Source organism: Mustelus asterias, chromosome 14 (genome assembly GCF_964213995.1).
Source record: "Mustelus asterias chromosome 14, sMusAst1.hap1.1, whole genome shotgun sequence".
NCBI classification, from domain to species: Eukaryota; Metazoa; Chordata; class Chondrichthyes; order Carcharhiniformes; family Triakidae; genus Mustelus; species Mustelus asterias.
In genome coordinates this window covers 4,112,802-4,138,233 of record NC_135814.1, presented here as the reverse complement: position 1 = coordinate 4,138,233, position 25,432 = coordinate 4,112,802, and the positions used below count along the sequence as shown (strand labels likewise).

The window sequence follows — 25,432 nt, the reverse complement described above, 5'->3', positions numbered from 1 at the left end:
GCTTAATTCTGGAGCAGCTAAAAGCACATAGTCCCGTTGGGGTGAAAGGAGTGGGAGTTGTGCAGGAGACCGGATTTGAAGAAACACCGAGTCCTCAGCGGGTTGGAGGAAGTTACAGAGATACAGAATGGCGAGCCACGCAAGGATTTAAACACAAGGAACACGAAGGGACTTGTGAGTCCTTTTTCAAGATTCTCTTCAGGTTAACGTGCAGGTTCAGTCGGCAAATGCAATGTTAGCATTCATGTCGAGAGGGTTACAATACAAGAGCAGGGGTGTACTTTTGAGGCTGTATAAGGCTCTGGTCAGATCACATTTGGAATACTGTGAGCAGTTTTGGACCCCATAGCTAAGGAAGGATGCTCTGACCTTGGAAAGGGTCCAGAGCAGGTTTACAGGAATGATCCCTGGAATGAAGAACTTGTCGTATATGGAACAGTTGAGGACTCTGGGTCTGTACTCGTTGGAGTTTAGAAGGATGAGGGGAGATCATATTGAAACTTACAGGATACTGCAAGGCCTGAATAGAGTGGACCTGGAGAGGATGTTTACACTTGTAGGAAAAACTAGAACCTGAGGGCACAATCTCAGGCTAAAGGGACGATCCTTTAAAACAGAGATGAGGAGGAATTTCTTCAGCCAGAGAGTGGTGAATCTGTGGAACTCTTTGCCGCAGAAGGCTGTGGAGACCAGGTCATTGAGTATCTTTAAGACAAAGATAGATAGGTTCTTGATTAATAAGGGGATCAGCGGTTATGGGGAAAAGGCAGGAACATGGGGATGAGAAAAATATCAGCCATGGTTGGCAGAGCAGACTCGATGGGCCGAGTTGTCTAATTTTGCTCCTATGTCTTATGGTCTTATTTTAAAATGAAGGTATTGCTGGAGTTTAAGGTGGAGAAGTGTGAAGTCATGCAGTTCGATAGGAGGAATCAAAAGGCAGATTATTATTTAAATGGAGAGAGACTGCAAGTGAGTGAAGTATAGAGGGATCTGGGTGTTCTAATGCATGATTCACAAAAACTAGCAAGCAGGTCCAACAAATAGTTAAGAAGGAAAATGGCATTTTGGCCTTTATTGCAAAGGGGTTGGAGTTTAAGAATAGGGAGGTTTTGTTGCAATTGTACAGGGTGTTGGTGAGGCCTCACCTGGAATACTGCGTACAGGTTTGGTCCCCTTACCTGAAAAAAGATACAGTAACATTGGAGGCAGTCCAAAGGAAATTCACCCAGACTAATTCCTGGGATGAGAGGTTTGCCCTATCAAGAGAGACTGAATAGACTGGGTCTGTATTCCTTGGAGTTTAGAAGAGTGAGGGGGCTTGACCTATGAGATTCTGAGAGGGCTCGACAGGGTAGATGTCACTGGTGGGAGAGTCTCGAACAAGGGGACATAGCTACAAGAGAAAGGACTTGTAGCTAGGACTTAAAACTGAGGAGTGTAGAAATTTCTTCTCGGAGGGTGGTGAATCTCTGGAATTCTCTGCCCCAAAGGGTGGAGGAGGCTGAATCATTAGAAGTATTTAAAGTGGAGGTGGATAAATATTTGATAGATCGAGGAATAGAGGGCTATGGGGAAATGGCACAGAAAAGGAGCTGAGGCCGGCTTTCATCAGCCATGATCGTATTGAATGGCAGAGAAGGCTTGAAGGGCTGGTAGCCGACTCCTGCTTCTAATACTTGTGTACTTGTGTGTTTTTTATAGAATCCTATAGTGCAGAAGGAGGCCATTTGGCCCATCGAGTGTGCACTGACTCTCTGACAGAGACTCGTACCCAGGCTCTGTCCCCATGCCCCACATATTTACCCCGCTAATCTCCCAAACCTACACATCTTCTGTGTGACCTAATGATCATGTGATTGAAACTGCGTCCTTATTACCCCAGGCGAGCAGTCAGTCATAAGCTCGTCTGAGAACCAGACTCTGAAACTAGCTTCGATTCATCTTGCAGCCAAAGTCTTTAAAGTTTCAGTTTTGAAAGATTACCTGAGAATCTACCTAGATATTCAACTGCAAGAAACCTCACCACTTGCTGAATGACCTCCTTTTGCACTGTTAAAATATCTGTGATGTAAAATAATTCATGGTACGACTTTTGACCAAGAGCAGCAAGTTCTTGCCAATGTTCTGGTCAGTATCTGTCCCTCAAGTAACACTGGCTCAGCTGTGACTATCTGCATAGTGAAATTCTGGTCACCAAACTTCCAGAAGGATGTTGATGCATTGGAAAGGGTGCAGAAGAGGTTTACCAGGATGTTGCCTGGTTTGGAGGATATGGACAATGAAGGAAGGTTGAACAAACTTGGATTGTTTTCATTGGAGCGTTGGAGGATGAGGGGGGACCTGATAGAGGTTTACAAGATTATGACAGGCTTGGATAGAGTGAATAGTCAGAGGCTTTATCCCAGGGTCGAAGGGTCAATTACTCTGGGACATAGGTTGAAAGTGAGAGGGGAGAAAGTTTAAAAGAGATGTAAGGAGTAAGTTTTTCACACACAGGGTGGTGAGTGCCTGGAACGCGCTGCTGGAGGAGTTGGTGGAAGCAGATTCCACCACAGTGTTGAAGAGGCATCTGGATAGGTACGTGAATAGGCAGAATGTGGACCATGGAGAGGCAAGAAAATATTAGATTAGAGAGGTATCTGTGTCAGCACAGACTTGATGGGCCGAAGGGCCTGTTCCTGTGCTGCACTGTTCTTTTTCTTTGCCCTTTGAAATAGCCAGTTGATACTCACTGTGCAGGATCACAGTTGAGGAATGGTCATCTAGGTGATGAATTGTACTCCAGGGAAACTCAACACCTTTAGGAAAAGAGAAGGAAACCATTTGTACCTTATAACGAGTCAGTGTCGGCAGGAGATGGGAGGGTAAAGCCATCCCTACCTCAGGAAGTGTCCGCATCTTTAAAAGAGGAGACAGAAACCAACTTGGGGACAGTCAGAAAACTGGCACAAACAAAAAGCTCTCTCAGGTTTAAAACCGCTTGATAAGCAACAGCTTTTGGGGAATTGGTTTAAAAACTCAGCAGCTTGGGACAATCTCAGTATTTGTGCCTGACAAGTGACTGACACATTTGCACCATCAGGAAGATCTCCCTGAGACAGGCCTCCTTCTCTGGACAAATACTCCTCCCTTGGAGCTGCACCCATGATTTCACTCGTCCCAAGTCAGTCCCCACATTACCATCCTTTTCATGTCCTTCTCTCACCTGGGACTCATTACCAAGAGCTCGTTGCCTGAGCCTTAGGCACCCTTGCTGCACAGGGATGATCAGAAGAGTTGTGAGCGGCCACCAGGAGCAAGAGGGGGCGTGATGCTATTTTAAGGAGTTGATCTGACACCCTGACTCCTTGATGTTAATCTTGGTGATGGGGCAAATGGGCATTTGGGAGGAGCTGCAAATACTTGATGTGTACCTGACACTAGCTTCCATATGCTGCAAAGCTGCTGCCAATGGTTCTGTCTTTTCTTTGTTATTTTTAAAATTATTTAGAAGCTTTTCAAAGATTTTGCTATGTTAACAAACCCCACACTTTCCTGGGTCTGTGGAGGCACCAGTCTAAATGGAAACACAGCTCAATTTTAGCTTTTTTTTTTCAACTGCTCTATGAAGGAAGAAAATTTTGGAATTTAATTCTATGAAACAGACCGTTTATTCTCCAAATGATCTTTCTCCCTCCTGACGCTATTTTATCATATCATCCTATTCCTTTCTCCACCGTCCGCCCACGGAGCACTGCTGCTTCACAGCGACCCGCGTTCAATTCCCGGCTTGGATCACTGTCTGTGCGAAGTTTGCACGTTCTCCCCGTGTCTGCGTGGGTTTCCTCCGGGTGCTTTCGTTTCCTCTCACACTCCAAAGATGTGCAGGTTAGGTGGATTGGCCATGCTAAATTGCCCCTTAGTGTCAGGGGGACTAGCTAGGGTAAATGCATGGGGTTATGAGGATAGGGCCTGGGTGGGGTTGTGGTCAGTGCAGACTCGATAGGCCGAATCGCCTCCCTCTGCACTGTAGGAATTACATTTGTTTAGTTTTCCTTAAATTCGTCTGTGCTATTCACCCCAGATTTTTAATCAACAAGGGAATCGATGAGTATGGGGTTACGGCAGGGAAGTGAATTTGAGGATTATCATATCAGATCAGTCTAATCTCATTGAGAGGCAGAGCAGACTCGATGGGCCGAATGGCCTACTTCTGTTCCTACTTTTGGGATCTGGGATCTGTTTCCTCAAATCAGCCAACTTCCTCAGTACAAGCTGCGACCTGAAGGACTCTGAAGGAGTGATGCAGAGCTCCTGTCCTGCACTAAGCAAATGTCTGTCCAGGTGCCCTTCAAGTATGACGCCAGGACCATGAGCCCTTTGAGGTAGCACTGGGGTGGGTGACTCACTGCTCACTCGCCATGAGATTGGCTGAGCTCCTCGCGAACGTATAATTAATGAGTTAAACAGCGAAGATCGTGTATGTTCAGCTGTCCCATTGCCAAGTGGAATTCACACTGATTTTCCCACCCACCACAAGACTTAGAATGATAGAAATTTGCAGCACAGAAATAGGCCATCCGGCCCATTGTGCCTGCACTGGCTCCCGAAAGAGCTACCTAGCTGGTTCCATTCTCCAGCCCTATCTCCATAGCTCTCTAAATTCATCACTTTCAAATGTGTATTCAACTCTCTTTTGAAACCTATGGAATCCGCCTCCACCCCTCTCCCAGGCAGCGCATTCCAAATCCCACCAACTATCTGAGTAAAGGAGTTTCTCCTCAACTCACTGCTAGCTCTCCTGCTGACCATCTTCTAACCGGGACCCCTAGTCACTGATGCACCAACTAGTGGAAACAGAATATCCTTCCTTACCCTGTCAAAATTGTGAACAATTTTGAACACTTCAGTAAGGTCACCTCTTAATCTTCTCTGCTCCAAGGGGAATAAGCCCAATTTCTCTCATCTTTCCTAGTATCTATAATTCTTCATTCCTGGTGAGACTCCAGAACGGAAGGTACCACCCACTGTCTCAGAATAAGATCTCGGGCGTTTAGGACTGAGATGAGGAGAAATTTCTTCACTCAAAGCGCTGCAGATCTTTTGACTCTTTATCCATAGAGCTGTATGCTCAGCAGTTGAGTTTATTCAGGGTGGAAATTGAGAGGTTATTTTCAATATTCAAGAGATTAAGTTGTATGGCGATGTTGCGGGATGGTAGAGTTGAGCTAGATCAGTCATGCTGGTATTGAGTGGGGGAACAGGCTCAAAGGCCTAAGTGGCCTACTGCAAACTTTTATCTCTTATGATCTTATGGAATCCAAATTTCATGATGTGTGTTGCACCCTGTCCTGTGCTGAGGCTTCTTCTGAAAAGTGTAAATTTCCTCCTCAGGTGAAGCAGAGCTCCCTGCGCTCACATATAGGGGTAGTGCCTCAGGACACCGTTCTCTTCAATGACGACATTAGAAACAACATCCGGTATGGCAGAGTGACTGCTAGCGATGAGGATGTGGAGGAAGCATCTCGAGCAGCTGATATTCACGAGCGAATAATCACTTTCCCTGAAGGTAAGAGGCTATCTTTCGCCTTGGTTTATTTGGTGGTTGGAAAGAGACTTCACATCAAACCACTGTTTCTAGAAGTACCTGCTGAAAGAAGCAAAGGTTTTCAAACCAATGCCATTGGCGTCATCGGGTTTGATGTTCACCAGGTCATTTGGAGGCCCCCAGGGCCTTTGTGTTTCCGTACTTGTTGGCTTGCTAACATGTTATTTTTGTTGCTTTATGTGAATAAACATTTCATTCCAACGATAGCCACAATTTCCTTTTGGATAACTGATACTGTCCTTCGAAAGTTATGACAGGATGTCCCTGGAGTGTATAAATATTTGCAGAGCCTGCAAACCATTCCAAATGCCAAAAGACCATCATGTTTGTTACCACAAATTCCCTCTATTCTCATGAGTAGAGTATCAAAAGATGTTCCTGAATAGAGGCAAGCTACCCTCCCCCACAAGGTTGTGCATGAGGGAGGGGGTTTGTGATGCACAGCTTCCTCATGCCTCCGCTCCCCATTGTAAGGGGCGTGAGAGCCTCTTTTCAGAATCTCACTGCAGTTCAAAGCCGCACTCTGGACGTTACAGGAATGATTGGCTGTGATTTGTATTATGTTAAAACAACAATTTTATTGAATAATGATTATAATAATATAACAATAATAATTGATATATTAAAAAAGTGAAATAAGTAAGAAAAAAGAAGAAAAGTATCTTTATTGAAAGGAGAAAGCACTTTGTATATATTGAAGGAAACAAGACAGACAGATGTTTGTTTAAACACAAACAATAACCGCAATTTGGTCTGTTCCACGACAGTTCCCACCAAACTGATAAACATGTTACTGTCCCCTCCGTACATACATTACCAAGTTGCTGAGTAAGCCTAACGCGTGGGCGCTATGATCAGTCACTCCGTTCCTGGCCCTTCCTCCCGTTGTCTGGCTGCAGGAATTAATCTCCAAAGCAACATCTCTTTTTCCCAAAACAAATCTCAGCTCTTCTCCATACTTCTCACAAGGAGGACCACAGGGATAAGCAGACTCGGCTATATCCAGGTTGCTTGCACAGGTCTTGATGGTGACTTCTCATCTGCCACCAATCAGACGTTATGTCCATCAATTAAACTTCATCTTCTGATCCTTCAGGTGACCATACCAAATAAGATTACTCAGCGACTTGGTCCAAGGGTCACAGACTGCAATCGAACAGTAACTCTGGTCACAACAAAAAAACAACTTATTTTTGTATTCTCGCCTGAGAAAGTGGAAAAAGAAAAGATTCAGGGCACAATCTTGCCGATCATTCACGTCACGCTAAAAAAAGTTTATTTATTAGTGACAAGTAGGCTTACATTCACACTGCAATGAAGTTACTGTGAAAATCCGCGAGTCACCGCACTCCGGTGCCTGTTCGGGTACACTGAGGGAGAATTTAGCATGGCCAATGCACCTAACTAGCACGTCGTTCAGACTGTGGGAGGGAACCGGAGCACGCGGAGGAAACCCACGCAGTCATGGGGAGAATGTGCAGACTCCGCACAGACAGTGACCCAAGCGGGGAATCGAACCTGGGTCCCTGGCGCTGAAGCAGCAGCGCTAATCACTGTGCCACCGTGCCATTCCCGCTGCAGCGAAGACAGAGAATTTGGCGACAGGTTAAATCTCCGTTTGCAGCAGCGGAATGTGAAAATCCCACCGGCGTGAACAGTCGGAATATTTTGACTTTAGTCTAAACACCAGCTGTGTTGGTCAGTATGGGAAACAAACAAGGTCTAGGAAAACAGGTCACTACTGAGTATTATTGATTATTTAATCAGAGCACAATTATAGCTGGGTTAAGATTAATGTCTACCAAGAAAGAAAATACAAAATTATTTTAAATACTCTCCAGAAGCTTAAAATGAAAATAGGGCAGAAATAAAATACAAAATTGCAAAAGTTAGTTGCTTCAGGCTCACACATTTGTAAACAACAACAACAACATACATTTATATAGCACCTTTAAATTCCCATGGTGCTGTGTGTAATGAGACAAAAATGCACAACCAGCCAAAAAAGGAGATATTAGGGTGATGAAACGGGTATGTTTTAAGGATGGTCTTAAAGGAGAAGGAAGTGGAGAGGTTGAGGGAGGAAATTCCAGCTATTATGGGCTGAAGGAAATGATAGATGTAGAACAGGGCGGAATTGGAGGAATGCAGATTTCTCAAACGGTTTGCAAGCTTTAAAGAAATGACAGGGATAGGGCCGGACAAGGGCAGGGAAGGATTTGAACATAGGCATCAGAATCTTAATCTAAACCCGAGTCCCGTGACATGTAGAAGGCCATGTATGGCAAGGTTGATCAGAACTCTGTCCAGTTTTACTTGCAGTAGAGCGGAAAGAGCCCGAAAAAGAGTATGTTCTAGATTATTCCGTAGGTTAATTTCCCACCCCCCCCGTCTGCTGCCAGCTTTACCTTGTTGTCAGTCAAGTGACCTCCAAGCTGGCCAATATTGCACCTGCCCAATTCATGAGCCACATTGGGCCATATACTTTTGCGCCGACTGCTTTCCATTCCCATTTAAATTAGACCCGGAACCCTCACTGGCTCTGGCCTCTTTGCTGCCAGCCTTTGCTGAGATCTGTTGTCTCCCACACAATAGGACAGTCCCAGTTACACCCTGAAAACAGCAGGTACTCAGGTTGTCCTCCTTTCCATCTCTCTTTATGGGCAAGTCTCTGCCTCCTTCTCTCAGTCTCCCTTTAAGAATATCTTTCAAGCTTGATCTTTGACCAAGCTTTTGACCAACCTGCCTAATATAGCCATATTTGGCTCAGTGCCACTTTTTGCCTGATTACATTTCAATGAAACAGTGCAGATGGCCCGTGTTGGGTGCTGAATGCATCGGAACTCGCACGTTTAATGTCTGCCAAAGATGGGGCACTTCACTGTTTCAAAGACGTAATACAAATGCAAGTTGCTGTTAATAAGCAGATTGCGTGGGTTTCCTGGAACCTGGAGAAACGGAGAATGTATTAGATGCAAGATGTAGATTGCCCAGTTGCAGAACACAATTACCACTTCCAGCTGTTTGTAACACGGCATGTTCTTCAGGTTATGACACACAAGTGGGCGAAAGAGGACTGAAGCTCAGTGGAGGAGAGAAACAAAGAGTGGCAATCGCCAGAACAATCCTGAAGGCACCTCAGATCATTCTTCTTGACGAGGTACGGTAGAAGGAAAATCACAGAATGTGTATAAAGTTTGAGAGATGATTCTGCAGCACCCAATCCAATTTGGTATTTTACTGAAAATTGCTGGGTGAGAGACTCTGGCCTCCCAGCCGCGTGTTTCTTGACGGTGGGACATGGCACATTGTTTGCTAGCGGTGGGATTCTCTGGTCTTGCCGGCAGCACACCCCCGCCGTGTATTTCCTGCCGGTGTAGGGTGATATCAATGGGAATTCCCATTGACCGGAAAATCCTGCCAGTGCAAACGGCCAGTGAATTCGGGCCATAGAGTTTCCTACTCAAACTCTCAGAATCATGACTGCAAGTGGTTAATAAATCTGACCATAAAATGTCACTAAGAAGGTAAAGAAATGCTTCATGAATGGTAAATCTGTTTAGCTTCGTGAAGGAGCGCCACGATTAGTTGGAGATTATGTCCCATCTTCCATTTCCTGGTCGCCATGCTAGCTGATATAATTGGCTTCCTCTTCTCAGAAAGACTTACATTTGTGACCTTAATATGCTCCAAAGCACTTTACAGCCAATGACTTACTCTTGATTTATAATCACCATTGTAATTGGGAATGGATAGGGACAGAACTGTCAACTTAAAGACCCACCTTTGGTTCATCTGTGCTAAAAAAACTACCACAAACACCTTTCTTCTCCAAAGTTTTTGGATGCGTTGCCAGCTCCCAAATTCACGTCCAACGTTCCTAAAACTCCATATTTGAATCTCTGCAGCATTGCATCATCAATGACATGACCTGTAATTGTAAAGATTGTGGCTGGAATTCTCTGACCTCGCCCGCAGCTGGGATTCTCCAGTCCCACTGCAGTGATTGGAGTTTTGGCTGAGTGCCAAATTCTCGCTGACAGCGGTAGCAGGGCGTGCGGGGCCAGAGAATTCCGGCCTATGCTTCCAGATTCTCTTCAATCAATCTACACATCAACAACACCATTTTCCCTGTCCCCACCCCCTGACGACTCTGTAGTTCCCTTAAGCATCTGTTCTTAGCCTATATCTAAATCTAGACACCGATTTTCATAGGCTTGTTCAAAACATGCTATCAGCTTCCTCATGTACACTGATGATACCAGTTCCAACTCTTCATTATGAACCACTAGTTCTGACAGAACCACATTGTTTGCAGCCGTGCCTTTATATTCAAAGTCTAGCTGATCTCCTGAGCTCAGATACTGTCCATCACATTTCCTGATTCTCTCCCCGCTTCCACTCCTCTCCTGCTGAATTTTTCATCATGTCTTCATCACCCTGAATATTTCAGTGCTCTCCCTGCCATTTTCAATCCACCATAAATTCCAGCTCATCCAAAACTTACTGCCCATACTAGAGATGCTGAATCAATGCTTTCTTGTTGACCTACATTGGTCCCCAGAGCCTCAGATTTAAAATTTGCACATTTATATTTAGATCCTTTTAGAATATAGAACAGTACAGCACAGTACAGGCCCTTCGGCCCACGATGTTGTGCCGAGCTTTGTCCGAAACCAAGATCAAGCTATCCCACTCACTATCATTCTAGTGTGTTCCATGTGCCTATCCAATAACCGCTTGAAAGTTCCTAAAGTGCCCGACTCACAGCAGGCAGTCCATTCCACACCCCAACCACTCTGAGTAAAGAACCTACCTCGGACATCCCTCCTAAATCTCCCACCATGAAACTTATAGTTATGCCCCCTAGTAACAGCTACATCCACCCGAGGAAATAGTCTCTGAACGTCCACTCTCTCTATCCCCCTCATCATCTTATAAACCTCTATTAAGTCGCCTCTCAACCTCCTCCTCTCTAAAGAGAAAAGCCCTAGCTTCCTCAACCTTTCCTCATAAGACCTACCCTCCAAACCAGGCAGCATCCTGGTAAATCTCCTTTGCACTCTTTCCAGTGCTTCCACATCCTTCTTATAGTGAGGTGACCAGAACTGCACACAATATTCCAAATGTGGTCTCACCAAGATCCTGTACAGTTGCAGCATAACCCCACGGCTCTTAAACTCAAACCCCCTGTTAATAAACACTAACACACTATAGGCCTTCTTCACGGCTCTATCTACTTGAGTGGCAACCTTCAGAGATCTGTGGATATGAACCCCAAGATCTCTCTGTTCCTCCACATTCCTCAGAACCCTACCTTTGACCCTGTAATCTGCATTCAAATTTGGCCTACCAAAATGAATCACCCCACACTTATCGGGGTTAAACTCCATCTGCCCTGATTTCACAGTGCATTGGGAGATCATCCCCTCCCATCAGAACTTAGATCTGACCTGTTGGTTGTGGAATCACTTAGCTCTGTCTGTCGCTTGCAACTTATGCTGATTAGCAAGCAAATAATCCTGCTTTGCCAGGTTGACACCTCATTTTTAGGAATGCCAGGTGTGCTGCTCCTGGCATGCCCTCTAGCACTCTTCATTGAACCAATGTTGACCCCCTGGTTAGGTGACAATGGTAGAGTAGGGGACATGCCGGGCCATGAGGTTACAGTACGATTAGGTTGAGTACAATTCTGCTGCTTCTGATAGCCCACAGCGCCTCATGGAGGTCCAGTGTTGAGTTGCTAAATCTGTTAGAAACCTATTGCATTTAGCTGGTGGTCGTGCCACGCAACATGACGGAGAGTCTCCTCAATGCAAAGACATATCTCACTGATGAATCTACTTGGTACCAAGCTTTAAAAAAAAGTTATTCAAACATTTCACCAGAAATTAAGTAATAATTGCTGTCTTGGCTCAGTTGAACCTCCTCGTTACCTACCTTGTTGGTGAATTTTTCCACTTTTTTGTTTCAGTGTTATAAACGATCATCTTTCTTGTTTTGGAACAGGCTACTTCTGCTTTAGACACACAAACGGAAAGGAACATTCAAGCTTCCCTGGCCAAAGTGTGCGCTAACAGGACGACAATTGTTGTGGCCCACAGGTACTGCTGCAGGATTTGTGACTTTTACTGATTTGGAATTCATAGTTAAACTCTGTGCTCCGATTATCAGTATTTTAATATTCTCATCAGCATTGAATGTTATTGCTGAATGGGTAAGTGTAAATGATGAAGAACAAGTCATAGTCATAGAGGTTTACAGCATGGAAACAGGCCCTTCAACCCAACCTGTCCATGCCACACTTTTTTTTTAAACCCCTAAGCTAGTCCCAATTGCCCGCGTTTGGCCCATATCCATATACCCATCTTACCCATGTAACTGTCTAAATGCTTTTTGAAAGACAAAATTGTACCCGCCTCTACTACTACCTCTGGCAGCTCGTTCCAGACACTCACCACCCTCTGTGTGAAAGAATTGTCCCTCTGGACACTTTTGTATCTCTCCCCTCTCACCTTGAACTTATGCCCTCTAGTTTTAGACTCCCCTATCTTTGGGAAACGATATTGACTATCTAGTTGATCTATGCCCCTCATTATTTTATAGACCTCTATAAGATCACCCCTCAGCCTCCTACGCTCCAGAGAAAAAAGTCCCAGTCTATCCAGTCTCTCCTTATAACTCAATCCATCAAGTCCCGGTAGCATCTAGTAAATATTTTCTGCACTCTTTCTAGTTTAATAATATCCTTTCTATAATAGGGTGACCAGAATTGTACACAGTATTCCAAGTGTGGCCTTACCAATGTCTTGTACAACTTCAACAAGACGTCCCAACTCCTGTATTCAATGTTCTGACTGATGAAACCAAGCATGCCGAATACCTTCTTCACCACTCTGTCCACCTGTGACTCCACTTTCAAGGAGCTATGAACATGTACCCCTAGATTTCTTTGTTCTGTAACTCTCCCCAATGCCCTACCATTAACTGAGTAAGTCCTGCCCTGGTTCAATCTACCAAAATGCATCACCTCGCATTTGTCTAAATTAAACTCCATCTGCCATTCGTCAGTCCACTGGCCCAATTGATCAAGATCCCGTTGCAATTGGTGATAACTTTCTTCACTGTCCACTATGCCACCAATCCTGGTGTCATCAGCAAACTTACTAACCATGCCTCCTATATTCTCATCCATATCATTAATATAAATGACAAATAACAGTGGACCCAGCACCAATCCCTGAGGCACAGGCCTCCAGTTTGAAAAACAACCCTCTACAACCACCCTCTGTGGAATGCGAAGCTTTCATCGGTAAGAAAGGAATGGTCTTTGGATTTGCAAGAAAAGTACCAAAATTATCCCTCTGAGTTGCTGAAAGACTCTCACTTTTCTTTAGCGCACAGTAAGTAGTCTCACAACACCAGGTTAAAGTCCAACAGGTTTATTTGGTAGCATGAGCTTTCGGAACGCTGCTCCTTCATCAGGTGAGTTCTTTCGTGCATCATAAAGTAGGGAGGAGATTGAGGTGCAGTGATTCGAAGAGCAGGATTGAGAGATAAATATTTCTGGACACAAGGTGGGGGGGGAGATATTCGGGGGGGTGGACCATGCAAAGGTCTGTTGACATCCGGGGTTTTCCGGTTTTGGGGCAAGTACGGCTGGAAAATTCCGCCAAAGGTGTTCAGAAAAGGTAGGAGCGGAAGTAAAGGAGATGGGGTGGTGATATTGAATAAGTAAGGCATTTCAGTGCAGCAGGGAGAGGATATCCCAGAGATGTCAAGGGCAGAATCCATTTTGTTGGAACAAAAAGGTGCAATAACATTGCTCGGTATAGACTATAGAACACCAACTAACGGAAAGGATGTAGATGAATCAATTTGCAAGGAAATTACAGAAAGGTGAAAGAATTATTAAGGAGTTATATTGGAGGACTTAATTATCCCAAATAGAGTGGAATAGTCATGGTGTAAAAGGCAGTGAGTTCCGAGTGTGTTCACAAAAATTTTCTACAGCATTATGTTTCCAGTCCAACAAGAGAGGCACTGCTGAACCCAGTTCTTAAGAATGAGGTGTGCCAATGAATCAACTATCAGTGAAGGGAGAGTGATAGCCCTTGACATCAAGGCCATATTTGACCGAGTGCGGCATCAAGGAGCCCTAGCAAAACTATAATCAATGGGTATCAGGGGGCAAACTCTCCGTTGGTTGCAGTCATACCTGGCACATAAGAAAATGATTGTGGTTGTGGAAGTTTCAGTCATCTCTGCTCCAGGACATCTCTGCAGGAGTTTCTCAGGGTAGTTTCCTAACAAGGAGGCCCAACCATCTTCAGCTGCTTCGTTAATGACCTTCCCTCTGTCATAAGGTCAGAAGTGGGAATGTTTGCCGATGATTGCACAATGTTCACCATTCGCGGCTCCTCAGATACTGAAGCAGTCCATGTTCAAATACAGGATTTGGACAATCTCCAGGCTTGGGCTGACAAGTGGCAAGTAACATACCCACCACACAAATGCCAGGCAATGATCATCACCAATAACAGACACTCTAACCACCGCCCCTTCACATTCAGTGGTGTTACCATCACTGAATTCCCCCACCGTCAACATCCTTGGAGATTGACCAGAAACTCAAGTAGACTTGCCACATAAACACAGTGGCTACGAGAGCAGATCAGAGGCTCGGAATACTGCAGCGCGTAATTCACCTCCTGACTTCATAAAGCCTGTCCACTATCTACAAGGCACAAGTCAGGAGTGTGATGGAACACTCTCCACTTGCCTGGATAAGGCAACTCCAACAACAGCCAAGAAGCTCAACACAACCCAGGACAAAGCAGCCTGCTTGATTGGCACCACACCCACTCCCTCCACTACCGACGCTCAGTAGCAGCAGTGTGTACTATCTGCAAGATGCACTGCAGCAATTCACCAAAGATCCTTAGGCAGCACCGTCCAAACCCATGACCACTTCCATCTAGAAGGACAAGGGTAGCAGATACATGGGAACACCATCACCTGCAAGTTCCCCTCCAAGCTACTCACCGTCCTGACTTGAAAATATATCACTGTTTCTTTGCAGTCGCTGGGTCAAAATCCTGGAATTCCCTACGTAACCGCACTGTGAGTCAACTCACAGCACATGGACTGCAACGATTCAAGAAGGCAGCTCACCGTCACCTTCTCAAGGGTGGCCAGGGATGGGCGATAAATGCTGGCCAGCCAGTGACACCCATGTGCCATGTAGGAGAACATTTAATGGATGGTGCTCATTATATTATAAGGTTTAGATTAGAAATGGAAAAGGGCAAAAAATAATCTAGAGCAAGAATAATTAACTGGGACAAAGTCAACCTCATTGAGGTAAGAATGGATCGAGGCCAAATAAATTGGCAGGAAAATCAGTACCTGAACAATGGGCTAGCTTCAAAGAAGAGAGAACTCGGGCACAATCAAAATATATATATATATATATATATATATTCTTTCGAAAGGGAAAGACGGGACAAACGAATCCAGAGCTCCCTGGGTGAAAGAAAAATAGAGACTAAGAGGAAGATGAGAAAATGTGCTTCAAAGAATGAGAGATGATCTTATTGAATCTTACAAAATTCTCCCAGGGCAGGAGCAGGTAGATGCAAGTAGGATATTTCCCCTGACCAGTGAAGCCAGAACCAAGTGACAAAGTCTCAGAATTAGGGGTAGGCTATTTAAGACTGAGATTAAGTTTTGATTTGATTTATTATTGTCACATGTATTAACATACAGTGAAAAGTATTGTTTCTTGCACGCTATACAGACAAAATATACCATTCATAGAGAAGGAAACGAGAGAGTGCAGAATGTAGTGTTACAGTCATAGCTAGGGTGTAGAGAAAGATCAGCTTAATGCAAGGTAGGTCCATTCAAAAGTCTGATGGCAGCAGGGAAGAAGCTGTGCTTGAGTCGGTTGGTACGTGACCTCAGACTTTTGTATCTTTTTCCCGAAGGAAGAAGGTGGAAGAGAGAATGTCCGGGGTGAGTGGGGTCCTTAATTATGCTGGCTGCTTTGCCGAGGCAGCGGGAAGTGTAGACGGAGTCAATGGATGGGAGGCTGGTTTGCGTGATGGATTGGGCTACATTCACGACCTTTTGTAGTTCCTTGCGGTCTTGGGCAGAGCAGGAGCCCACACCAAGCTGTGATACAACCAGAAAGAATGTTTTCTTTCCTTCCTTTCCTTTCCTTTCTGAGGTTCTTCCCTCAGAGGGTGGTGAATCTTTGGAATTCTCTCCCGCAGAGGGCTGTGGAAGCTCATTCATTGATTATGTTCAAGACAGAGATGAGTAGTTTTCTGGATGCTAATGACATCAAGCAATGTGGAGATCGTGGGGGAAAATGGAGTGGAGGTAGATGATCAGCCATGATCGGTTTGAATAGCAGAACTGGATGAGCTGAATGGCCTACACCTGTTCTTATGTTCCAAATAACTTTAATTGACTCAAACACACAAATTGGTATATTAATTTTCAGAACTTGTCATGGTAGGGGTTGAGCTCAGGACCTCTAGGTTGCTGGTACGTTGCCGAAACACAAAATCCAAAAGCACTGTCTCAGATGAATGGTGAGGACATCTGGGAGTACAGGCACCTTTGTAAATTGGCAGTATCTGTGTTGCGAATGTGATGCAGATGCCTGCCTCCTCTGTCAGTTCAATTTTGAATCAAGAAGAATGACTAAGGCCAGAAATGACTATTGAAGTCTGCATGACCAGTCCCAGAGTTCAGGAAATCTCAAGTTCCACGGAGGAGCACAACTGGGCTGTGTGCTGACCCTGTAACACCTATCCAATATCAGCAAAGTCATACGCCATCTGTTAAACCCAGATGGAATTATTTGCCTCAGTCTGCCTCGATCATGCCACACCCCATATTGATCCAATCAACATAGCTGCGACTGATGAAAGGTGCCGCCTGTTTTATGCTGTAATTGACCGTGTGGGTAACAGATGTTTCCACCATCAGATTATTGCAGACTTCTCCCTGACTGAATCACACTCAAGAAATGCAACCTGCTGCCAGTATCTTAAGAAAAACACTTTTTTATAAAAATTCTACGCAGAAATTGAATTAAGGTGAAGTGCAGGGGTAAAGTACTTCTTCAGATGATCAGTAATGCACTTGGATAGGTTTGTGCACTGTTTGATTATGGGTATTTATGTATAATTGTCAGCCATGCTCCTGCCTGGTAGCACTCCCATTTCTGGTCGTAGGACCCACTTAAGAGATATGAAAACATATTCTAGATTGACATTCTAGTGCAGTATTGAGGGAGTACTGTATTTTCAGAGGTGCCCTGCTTCAGATTAGACGTTGAACCAAGACCCCCATCTGCTCTCTCAGCTGGATATAAAAACCCCATGATATTATCTGAAAAAGATGTCCTGGCAAAAGAACGAGGGGTTACACTAGGAAACATTTTCTTACACAACAGCTTCTTAAAGTTAAAGTTGATTTATTAGTCACAAGTAAGGCTTACATTAACACTGCAGTGAAGTTACTGTGAAATTCCCCTAGTCGCCACAGTTCGGTGCCTGTTCAGGCAATGCACCCTAACCAACACGTCTTTGGAGTGTGGGAGGAAATGGGGCAACCCACGCAGACACGGGGAGAATGTGCAAATGCCACACAGACAGTGACCCAAGCCAGGAATTGAACCCAGGTCCCTGGTGCTGTGAGGCAGCAGCGCTAACCACTGTGCTACCGTGCCGCCCCCATTGACTTCTATCAAATGCAAGTCAGCAATACTATACTTGATCTTAGCCAAAAGGCCAAGGAGCAGGTTGTTGTGATCGGGAAGGAATAGCCTGAAAGAGTAGTGGAAGCAGATTCAATAGTCATGTTTAAAAGAGAATTGAAAGGAAAAAATAAAATCACAGGCCTATGGGGAAAGAGCAGGAGAGTGGATATCATTCTCGTTGGGGTCTTTTAAGAGACTTCTGGATGAGTACATGGGATTTAATGGGATTGAGGGCTATAGATAGGCCTAGAGGTAGGGATATGATCAGCGCAACTTGTGGGCCGAAGGGCCTGTTTGTGCTGTGGGTTTCTATGTTCTATGTTCTATGGATAGCTGCAGAATGGGCTGAATGGCCTCTTGTGCTGTAACGTTCTATGGCCTGAACTTTTCAAATGGCCAGGGTATTGTTTCCCACCATCCGAAGAGACCCTGCCGCCATTTCATATTCAACTGAGCAATAAGTGGCCACAGGTGGGTCTTCAACTCCTCACTCGGATGGAAGCGCTGCCTTAGAGAGCTGCTGGCGAAGGGGATGATCAGGGTGTTGGGGGAGGTGTGGAAGCCACCGGACCTTGGGGAGTGAGGTGGCGGGGGGTGGGGGGGGGGGGAGGGGCCGACTTCAAAAGGGGGCCTCTGATGAAGATGCTTCCTGCCTATGATTTAAATCCTTTGAGTTTCGGGTTTCCTCCCACACCTCCTCCCTCCCTCCCGGAATTCCAGCCAGCCGAAAAATTGAGGCTGGGTGAGAAACTGCCCTGAAGTGACCACTTAAGGGCCTCAATTGGGACAAGGGCTGGATTCCTGTCGGAGGCCCCGGCCACCCCCAGTGTAAAATTGCTGCCTGGTTAGGGGAGGCAGGCATCCGGAGTGAATCCCATTGCTTCAGTTTTATATCCCAACCCCCCAAACCCCCCTCCCTAAAACCCTGCCTGCATGAAATCCAGGTCTTTGGTTTTGTTACTGACACCGGGAAACCCCATGTCACACATGCTCAGCCAGTCACATGTTGCCATTTGTAAACCTGGCACAGAGACATGCCGTGGACATGACACAATGAACGTGGAACAGAGCCGGCCGCTCAGGCACGTCAGCCATGGATTGACAGTTTCAAGCATGATCCTTCATGTTGCTAGCTATATGTGAGAAGGATGTGTTTCATTATCTGCAAGACAAGTTAAAGTAGAAGGTACTGTACTGTCTGCGGCTGCAGTAGGAGCTGGAAGGCTCGGGGATAAAGGCAGAGCAGTGTACAGTTAGAAAGTTCTGTGTTCCTCTGTGAACAGGGCTTTTACTCAGCATACAGTGTGAACGTAGATGCTCTTTGCTATCCGCCGAGGGTTAATGCTGCTTTATTTTCCTTTCAGTAATTAATTGCGGTATGAACAAAGGCTTGGGAACCTGCCGCGGCATCCTCCCCTGGCCTGCTGTGTGATGACAAATTGTAAATACATATCCTGCTCTTTGATCTCTGTCTAAATGTGTGTCCATCAACAACTTTGATCTTCAACCTTATTGAGCTATAAAAGCGATGCCCCCCCCCCCCTCCCCAACCCCCGCCTTTTTTGATGTGGGTAGTGTCTATTTATGAGGAGCGTATGTATATGCCACTGGGCTAGGAACAAGGAGGGCTCTGGCAGTGGGATCAGGTGGTGACCACTTCCCATTGGGCTCAATTGGAAGAGTGAAGATAATAGAAAACATTTTTAACGATTTTTGGAGCAAAGATGTTTTCAATCGATTGACCTTTTTGAAGTGCTGCAGCTGGCAGGAGCACTGTGCTGCCACATGCTCCACACAGCAGTTTCCTGTGTACGGCAAGAGTGCAGGCTGCAGAGAATTGTAAGTGTAAAGGGAATGTCAGTGTCTTGAATGAAAGGCCTGGTAGGGGTTTAGAACAGATTAAACTCCATGGAGACCTTTCCCTGAAAAGAGACCCTGGAATCCTGCTATGTGCAGGAAGTTCTCAGCCGTTCAATCCTGTTTAGAATAGAAATAGCAGCGGCACAAACTGAATGCTACTCAGTAAAGGTTCTCCTGCAGCCGAGGACAGTTAATAAGCACACAGATAACGTTGATCCTGTAATGGGAGACAGGTCTTCTGGCAGCATGTAGTTCCCAAGGGATTTAATCTGTAATCACGGTTTGATAATTTGGCTAATTTTATTTCTACTGGGATCTCTCGGTTAGCAGGCTTCACTTGTAAGCGGCACTTAGTCTCGCAGTCAGGTTCACAAGTATGTAGACTAGCTTGAAATTCTAATCCCCTTTTTCTACCTTCACTTTAGTAGAAAGAAAGGATTTGCGTTTAGACAGCTTTCAATTGTGCCCAAAGTGCTTTACAGTCAATGAGTACTTTTGAAAAATGTAGCCTCTGTTTTAATTTACAAAACGCAGCAAGCAGGTCACATAAACAACAGTGAAATAAATGGCCAGTTGGTGTGCATTTTTGTGTTGTCGGTTGATATGTTGGTGAATATTTTCCTGATGCTAGACCTAGGGCAGCACAGTGGTTAGCACTGCTGCCTCACAGTACCATGGACCTGGGTTCGATTCCTGGCTTGGGTCACTGTGTGGAGTCTGCACGTTCTCTCTGTCTGCGTGGGTTTCCTCCGGGTGCTCCGGTTTCCTCCCACAGTCGGAAAGATGTGCTGGTTAGGGTGCATTAACCTGAACAGGCGCTGGACTGTGGCGACTGGGGGAATTTCACAGTAACTTCGTTGCAGTGTTAATGTAAGCCTTACTTGTGACTAATAAATAAACTTTACTTTACTATGTGAAGCATGGCAAGTTGATGAAAGATTATAAGACAGATGCCAAAGGGATGGATATAACAGAAAAAGCGTTGATAGAAATTAGCAGTGTCTCATGATTCTACATGTTGTTGTTTGTGGTAAATAATGGCGGGCATTATGTTGTGTAACACAATGTTCTCTCATAGTAGATTCATGTTTAATGTGGCTCGTCCCTTTAAGGTTACAAATTGTACCACTGTAAGCAATCCGAGTCTGGGGTCAGCCAGAGGTTTATTACTAATAGGCAGGAAATTTTGTAAATTAGAATGTGAAAAAGAAGCTGTGCGCAAACAGTTGGCAAGATATGAAACTGGAAATTATGAAGGAGTCAGCACGTTATTTGAGGAATGCGATTGATGGAATTAAACAGAAGGTGTACCCTGAATTTTTGTAGTACCACGGCACGGTGGCACAATGGTTAGCACTGCTGCTTCACAGGGACAGGGACCCGGGTTCGATTCTCGCTTTGGATCGCTGTCTGTGCGGAGTCTGCATGTTCCTTCCGTGTCTGCGTGGATTTCCTCCGGGTGCTCCAGTTTCCTCCCACATTCTGAAAGACCTGCTGGTTAGGGTGCATTGACCCGAACAGGTGCCGGTCTGTGGCGACTAGGGGAATTTCACAATAACTTCATTGCAGTGTTGATGTAAGCCTTACTTGTGACACTAATAAATAAACTTTAACCTTAATTTATCAACAGAACATTGAGGTCATAAAGAGCATAAGTTGGAAGCAATAGGTCATGTCACACAAATCTGTTGGAGTTCTTTGAAGAAGTGTTTAATTAGTGGCTATGTGGTGGATATAATTTACTTGATGAAGTTCCAATTATGATGCCTTAACATGATGGCTTACTTATTAATTTGCTTGCCCACATAACCACACTCACTAGTTGCATAGCACTTTAGGACATCCCAAGGACAATAATAAGCTGCTGTATAAATACAAATTATTTTTCTTTTGCTGAACGTGAACTATCCATCAGTAGAAGCAAGTAGCTTTCATTACTCAACGTTTTTGAATTAAAAATTTTATTGGTAGTATCCATTGCTGTTTGCTAGCAAGCTAGAGATATAAAGAAGAACTTGCATTTCTCTTGCCCCTGTAAGGACCTCAGGAAATCCCAAAAGCACATTACAGCCAATGAAACACTTTTTGAAGTGCTGTCGAAAATTAACAAACTCAACATCCAATTTGTCAATGGCAAACTTCCTCAAATAGCAGTTAAATAAATCTGTTTTGGATGTTGACTGAGGGTAAAATGTTTGCCAGGGTACCAGAGAATCTCTCCGCTGTTGTTAGAATAGTACCATGGAACCTGATAACATCAACCTGGGAGGAGAGGTGGGGTCTTTGACATCTCAACCAAAAGATATCCTTAGCACTTCACTGCAGCATGAATTTTGAGCCCACAACCTATTACTTTAAGAGATGAGGCTGCTACCACTGGACCATGGATGACACGTAGCACAGAGCAATATGCTTGATTCACCCACTCCGCCTCACTCCAGTGGATTCAGGCCCAGCTACATGCTGATAAATTCAGTGAAATGCCGTGGATAACTATGATGTGGAGATGCCGGCATTGGACTGGGGTGGGCACAGTAAGAAGCCTCACAACACCAGGTTAAAGTCCAACAGGTTTATTTGGAATCACGAGCTTTCGGAGCGCTGCTCCTTCATCAGGTGAATAACTATGACGCACATTTCTTTATTTTCCCAGTCTCTCTCGTCTGGTTACAGATGAAGATTAGTCAGATTCTATAAGAGTTGGCGTATTTGGCTCACCCCTCTTCACCTGCCCTTGTCGCTCAATTCGGAGTCCAGCAGAATTGCTTGCTCTTTGGCCAAGTTTGAGTTTCAGCGAAGCAGGCGTAATTATGGAGCATGAAGGGAGGTCGTGACCCTGGCTGCTCTGGGCTGGGTTGGCTGCACAGAGTGGAACAACAGGCACCAATTATATTTTCCTTTTGAAGATGTTTGTTGCTTCTCTAAAATCTGTTTCCATTTTCCACCGAGTGCGCCGAGATAAATCCAGTGTGTTGTCATCTGTTATCGATTCGAACCTGTTCAAGTTGAAAGTTCTGGTTTGTTCTCTTGTACAACGCCCAGTGAGTGAGAAGCACGCCAATTTATTTAGATGTTCCGAGTGCACTAATAGCTCATGGGCCCTGTGCAGCGAATAACTGAAGCATTACAAGTCTTGGGTTCAAATCCCTGGCCTGTGCTGAATTTGGTGAGCTAAGCGGTGATGGGCGAGTGCAGCTTGGTACAAGTAGGGATGCAGTTTTGAATGAGCTGCAGTTTAGTTGGTGGGAGCTGAGAAGCTGATCATGTAAATATCAGAATTGTCTGGAGATAACAGATAAATGCAGAAAGGGAGAGTGAGTTATTAGTAGGATGATTTTAAGATTGGAGTGGCAATAAAACACAAAGATATGATGAGCCGAATGACTCTGTTGGACCAGGCAGTCTCTAGCCTTTAGTACAGTAATAATTGCTGCACCAGGGATGCTGATTGCTTTGCATCAACATAGGAAATAGCAGAGCAGTATTGTTGGTTCAAGCCTCATTCCCTGGACTGCTCTGTTTGCATTTTCATTGTGTGAGGGCATTGCATAATCCCTGTTTCTCAGGGAGCTCTTTTCTATCGCAGTGGAAATTGCTCCCACTGGGACAATCTGCTAATAGACTAAAGGTGTTAATTTCCTCAGCTGTAAACTCTTCAAATGGGAGGCTAATTGACTCTTTGCCTTTGAGAGAGTTCAACAGTAAGTGCATTAAACCGATGACTGATCAAGGGGAAGGGAACCCTGGAGCCCCACAGGAAATCGGATTCTGGGAGCAGCCATCTAGAAAAGGCAGGAGCAAGTGGTTGACAAAAATATGTTGCATTCCGGAAATAATTCTCCCCCACCCATAACAAAAACCTTAGTCAAACGTTGCTCTTACCAAAAACACATTCCTAAAATCAATTATGAAGTACCCTCTGCTGTTTGCAATGTTGTGCATCTCAGAGCTGGAGGCTACGCATGTTATAATTAATATTGTAAAAGTGTATGAGGCTTGCGTACTAATCTATCGACTCCAGTCAAACCCTTCAGAAAACAAAAAGCTCCACCCAGGAACCCCTGAACTCCAGTCTCCCAAGAGCCACCAGAAAAAAATAAACTCAGGGTTTAAATACCATGTGCATGGAAATACTTATTTTCAGGACCTGGTCCTGGTCCCCCCCATGCCGACACTATAGTTAAGAAAACCCATCAACTTTCTCAGAAGACTAAGGAAATTTGGTATGTTAGCTACGACTCTCACTAACTTTTACAGATGCACCATAGAAAGCATTATTTCTGGTTGGTATGGCTCCTGCTCTGCCCAAGTCCGCAAGAAACTACAAAAGGTCGTGAATGTAACCCACTCCATCAAACAAACCAACCTCTCATCCATTGACTCTGTCTACACTTCCCACTGCCTCGGCAAAGCAGCCAGCATAATTAAGGACCCCACGCACGTGTCTCCTACGGACAAGCCCTCCGAATACACAGGATCTGCTCGGATGAGGAGGATCGCAACAGACACCTCCAGACGCTGAAAGATGCCCTCATAAGAACAGGATATGGCGCTCGACTCATCGATCAACAGTTCCGACGTGCCACAGCGAAAAACCGCACCGACCTCCTCAGAAGACAAACACGGGACACGGTGGACAGAGTACCCTTCGTCGTCCAGTACTTCCCCGGAGCGGAGAAGCTACGGCATCTCCTCCGGAGCCTTCAACATGTCATTGATGAAGACGAACATCTCGCCAAGGCCATCCCCACACCCCCACTTCTTGCCTTCAAACAACCACGCAACCTCAAACAGACCATTGTCCGCAGCAAACTACCCAGCCTTCAGGAGAACAGTGACCACGACACCACACAACCCTGCCACAGCAACCTCTGCAAGACGTGCCGGATCATCAACACGGATGCCATCATCTCACGTGAGAACACCATCTACCAGGTACATGGTACCTACTCTTGCAACTCGGCCAACGTTGTCTACCTGATACGCTGCAAGAAAGGATGTCCCGAGGCATGGTACATTGGGGAAACCATGCAGACGCTACGACAACGGATGAATGAACACCGCTCGACAATCACCAGGCAAGACTGTTTTCTTCCTGTGGGGGAGCACTTCAGCAGTCACGGGCATTCAGCCTTGGATCTTCAGGTAAGCGTTCTCCAAGGCGGCCTTCACGACACACGACAGCGCAGAGTCACTGAGCAGAAACTGATAGCCAAGTTTCGCACACATGAGGACGGTCTAAACCGGGATGTTGGATTTATGTCACATTATCAGTAACCCCCACAGCTTGACTCCTGGACTTGCACAATTTCACAAGCTGTACTGTCTGGAGACAATACACATCTCTTTAACCTGTGTTGAATGCTCCCTCCACCCACATTGTCTGTGCATTTAAGACCTGGCTGGCTGTAGAGATTTGCATTCTAATCAGTATTCTGTAATTTGATTTCTGTGTCTGTGCCCTGTTTGAGAACAGAGACCACTCCATCTGACGAAGGAGCATTGCTCCGAAAGCTTATGGTATTTGCTACCAAATAAACCTGTTGGACTTTAACCTGGTGTTGTGAGACTTCTTACTGTGCTTACCCCAGTCCAACGCCGGCATCTCCACATCATGCATAATTAAAGCCAGCGATGCACAAGAGACCAGAATCAAGGGACTGCAGGGACCTCAGAGGGCTGTGGGGTTGGAGAGACAGGAGGGGAGTTAACCACGTTGCTGTGTCTCTGGAGTCACATGTAGGCCAGACCAGGAAAGGGCAGCAGATTTCCTTCCCTAAAGGACATTAGTGAACCAGGTGGGTTTTTCATCGACAATGGTTTTAAGGCCATCAGTAGATTCTTGATTCCAGATTAGGATGACCCGGTGACACAGTGATTAGCACTGCTGCCTCTCAGCACCAGGGACCTCGGATCAATTCCAGCCTTGGGTGACTGTGCGGAGTTTGGATATTCTTCCCAGGTCTGCATGCGTTTCCTTCGGGTGCTCCAGTTTCCTCCTACAGTCCAAAGATATGTGGGTTAGGTGGATTGACCATGGTAAATTGCCCCTTAGTGTCAGGGGGATTGGCAGGGTAAATACATGGGGTTATGGGGCTACAGTCTGGGTGGGATTGTTGTCGGTACAGGTTCGATGCACTGTAGGGATTTTGTGATTCTGTATCTTTTACTGAATTCAAATTCCACCATCTGCCGTGGCGGGATTC

The 25,432-nt window shown here is 45.3% G+C and overlaps 1 protein-coding gene across 3 annotated transcripts in view; it reads left to right on the top strand.

Moving 5' to 3' along the window:
* The window catches only part of LOC144503469 (ATP-binding cassette sub-family B member 6-like), a 181,796-nt gene that overhangs the window by 134,475 nt on the left and 21,889 nt on the right, over positions 1-25,432 (top strand). For all 3 annotated transcript variants that reach the window (XM_078227807.1, XM_078227805.1, XM_078227808.1), the window contains exons 16-18: positions 5,377-5,551; positions 8,638-8,750; positions 11,600-11,694. In XM_078227807.1, coding sequence (XP_078083933.1) covers positions 5,377-5,551; positions 8,638-8,750; positions 11,600-11,694 — 383 coding nt within the window. The remainder of the gene's footprint in view (positions 1-5,376; positions 5,552-8,637; positions 8,751-11,599; positions 11,695-25,432) is intronic.